The sequence below is a fragment of the Pinus tabuliformis genome, chromosome 6 (genome assembly GCF_031772625.1).
Source record: "Pinus tabuliformis cultivar Carrire ecotype Pingquan chromosome 6, CPIR1, whole genome shotgun sequence".
In the NCBI taxonomy this organism is placed as follows: Eukaryota; Viridiplantae; Streptophyta; class Pinopsida; order Pinales; family Pinaceae; genus Pinus; species Pinus tabuliformis.
In genome coordinates, this window is record NC_142292.1 from 172,319,207 (window position 1) to 172,323,001 (window position 3,795).

Here is a 3,795-nt window from a genome sequence, read left to right on the forward strand (position 1 = left end):
AAATTGCTCTAAAGAATACTAGTAGTGGTAGTAGATAGTAGAACTATGTACTGAAACTTTGATTTTGTTAAGCGATACAATCTTACTTTAAATAAATAAATAAATATATCTATATACTTTAAACAAATAAATAAATATATAGAATATATCTATCTATATAGATATATATATAACACCATTATCAATTAATTATTTTTTGTGATTAAATATTAACTTCCAAACTGTATCAAACTCCCGATCATTGTACATTTTTTTTAGTTTGAAAAAGTAAAACACGTTATATGAAACCAAACTTTTTCATTCTTAAAAGACAATCTAAAACAAATTAGATAAAGGTAGACATTTTCTATTTTTGAATGTCGAAAGAAAATACGCAACTGACCATATCCTCCCGACAGACAGACAGACATATATATTGATTACTTCGCTGATTGAGACAATTGTACATGAGCTTTTTGTATTCTTTAGACTCTAACCATTACTTAAGTTTTTTTTATTCTTTAGACTCTAACTAACCAGAACTCTGACACAGTCGTATGCGGCAGAGGGGATTCGGTGGGTGGACCTGCAACACCGGGTCATTTACCATAGTTATAAAAGGGAGCAACGCTCTCCATTCATAATCAAATTCAGTCCATCTCTATTTATTTTCGAATAGAAGAAAAGAAAAATAGTGAGTTGCAGCCATGGAATCCTTTCCGGCGTTAGCAGTTGTGCGTGCAAGCGATCCAGATCCTTTACAAGACATTTGCGTTGCTGATATGCAAAGCAATGGTAATGTTTCCATGTTGTAATTACATGTAATATAATATGTATGTCTGGTGCGTTTGCGAATGTCTGCTAGCTGATCATGGGTGAATAACATTTTATATATATATTTTGCTTGATTTGAATTGTGCAGTTATTGTGAACGGGTTTCCATGTAAGAATGCGATGATGGTCACAGCAGACGACTTCCGGTTGAGGGGCCTAGATAAACCAGGAGATACCAGTAACCAGTTGGGATTCGTTGTAACGCCAGCTTTTGTAACGCAGCTACCAGGCTTAAACACCTTGGGAATTTCCTTGGTCCGCCTTGATTTTGCTGCTCCTCTCGGCCTCAACCCTCCTCACACACATCCGCGGGCCACCGAAATCTTGGTGGTGATCGAGGGTACTCTCTTGGTTGGCTTTATCACCACTAACAACACTCTGTTCTCCACAACGCTGGAGAAGGGAGACGTGTTTGTGTTCCCTCGAGGTCTTGTGCATTTCCAACAGAACATTGGCCCTGTCAACGCAGTGGCCTTCTCTGGACTGAACAGCCAGAATCCAGGAACTCAGCAGGTTGCGCCGGCCTTGTTCGGAGCCTCTCCTCCTGTTTCTGCCTCTGTGCTCGCCAGAGCTTTCCAGATCGATGACAAGCTCGTCCAAATTATCCAAAGCAGGTTCACATCCTCATGATCTTGATCCGATGCTGTCATCGCTCTTTCCTTCCTTCAATTGAGGTGGTATTTATATAGTTAAATAAAACCAACCTCCCGATGTTGTTATCTGAGAGAGGTAATTATAATAGCAGACTCTGCGTATATCTATAATAGAAATAAAAGTTCAATATTTCAAATCTTACGCTGCGTTTGATACACGATTGACAAAGACTTGGAAATACATATCTTTTAAAAATGTAGTGTACTCAAAACTGCAGGAATGGCTTTCATACACCGCCTAAATTACCAAGAACTACATAGATTATAGAAAAATTGAACAAAAGAAACATCGCTGACACAGGATTTTTCCACAATACTAAAGATAGGCCATGATATATTTGAAAATGAATGTTATGTGATGTAACAATGTCTTAAGAAAGGGCAAAAAAACTGCATCAAATCGAGCACATTAAAAGGGGACATAGGAAATGCAATGAACTAAATGGATGTAATCTTCTATAGTTTCCTCTTCATCATCAATCTTTGATTATCAATTTGCTGCAATATAAGTCTATAATAGAATTTGATCCTTTGGGCTCCAATACATGAAAATTTCATTACTTTTTCATTATCTACATCATTCATGTTGCCTTCAACACTCATTGTTTCAACTTCTATGTAGACTTCATCAAAACCTGGTGTTTCAAACCTTGCTTCAAGGAACTTTAATTTTTCTTCAAATTTTGTTTCTTGTTCTATGTCATTTTCTTCATGATCTCATTTTACTAGAGTTGGAAGATGATTTTCCTATTTACTTGCACACTCAAAATAAATGTTAATTTTATATGAGAAACATTTGTAGAACCATATTTATTTTGTTCTTTCTACTCTACAATGAGAGATTTCTCCTCTTCCTCTTCCTTCTCTACCTCTGGCATTACATCATAATATTTATTTTCCACTTCTTTACCAACCTCTGTTGCTGCAAATAGGTTGTCTTCCACTTGTCTTCCATACGAAAGTGGTCTTCTCTCACCAAATAACAACATATCAATGATATATTTATGTTGCATCATGTGCAACCACTCGTCACTAGTTAATTTTTCTTCATCAAAGTTAACATCAAAAATTTTGATTGTTGGATCCACCAAACCTCTTGTTGCTCCATTGGTAGCTTTAACTATGCCAAACTTAGGTGTTGGTGGTAACACTCCATTACCATCCACTTTCAAGTGGGATTCACTAAACTCTTCATCTTTCTATAGATCTATTGTTATATATCCAACTTCCTTTTCATTTTGAAGCACTGTTGCAGTAGTTTGTACGACACTACTATCTTCAACTTGATTACTCCTCCTTACACAAAAGATCCTCTCAAGGATATCCCAAGCCTACTTTATTGTCTTTGCATCTACAAGGAGGGGAAGAATGTTGCCATCAATGGATTAGTTTATGCATTTTATTGCCAAAACATTATTTTTCTTTTTGGTTTCCAACTCTTTCAACTAGATTTCAAACAACTCTTGTTGTTGCTTTAACTTTCTCAACGTCTTGGCTTCCTATTTCTACCCAATCTTTGCTTCACATACGGGTTGAACACTACAAGTGAAACGCTCTTTATCTTTCCATGGTTCAACTTAAAATAAAATGTTACACTTAAAAAAAACCTTTGTTAAGAAATGAATTTTCAATTTCCCTTAAATAAAGAACAAGCTCATGGATATGATGAACATAATGGATTTACTAAAATATAACACTAAAATATATTTTTCCTTAAGTGAATTCCATTAAGCAGTGGATGTCGTTATGGCTCACAATGGCAGCTAGCGCAACACATTCTTTTTTCAATATAACGGTGGCACTGCAAGGCAATGAAGACCATTGTTGACTATTTCTAGTGATGGCTCTCCTCTTACAGGTCATTGCACTCCGAACAACATGCCCCTGTAGATTCCAGTCAACATAGCAATTCAGGTTGCAGATACTTCCAAGATGACTAACTTATCCTTGCGTGCAAAAATGGTGACGCACGAATAGTGGTAGCTACACATTTCCCTTTATGCAACAATGGTAGCTGAAGAATCCAAAATGGATTAACCTTATACTTTACAATGCTCACCAAATGCAGATGACATTGTAAAACTAAATATTTTTCTTCTTTTTTGCATGATATGACAACGCATTTTTGTCAAGGACTACACACCATATTTCTACCAATTTTACCATTCCATTTATTTCTTTCAACATAATCTATTACACCACCCAAACAAATTATTTCCTCACAACACTTTTTATTTATCCAAATATTTAATTAAATAACTTTTACTCCATAAAATTAAAACCTTTAAAAACAACATTTCAAACCTTCTCACAATATTGTATTTAAAAC

General features: G+C 35.5%; 1 protein-coding gene across 1 annotated transcript; it reads left to right on the plus strand.

Moving 5' to 3' along the window:
* Positions 1-686: 686 nt before the first annotated feature.
* Positions 687-1,443, plus strand: LOC149257951 (germin-like protein 8-2). Its single transcript, XM_089393006.1, has 2 exons — positions 687-774; positions 902-1,443. The coding sequence occupies exons 1-2, from the start codon at positions 687-689 to the stop codon at positions 1,441-1,443; spliced, it is 630 nt and encodes a 209-aa protein (XP_089249132.1).
* Positions 1,444-3,795: the final 2,352 nt, after the last annotated feature.

What these genes read in the sequence shown, in the direction of transcription:
- LOC149257951 (XM_089393006.1), top strand. Translation starts at nt 687, where the DNA reads ATGGAATCCTTTCCGGCGTTAGCAGTTGTGCGTGCAAGCGATCCAGAT. An exon ending in TGCTGATATGCAAAGCAATG is followed by an intron (nt 775 to 901) that starts GTAATGTTTCCA and finishes TGAATTGTGCAG; the next exon opens with TTATTGTGAACGGGTTTCCA.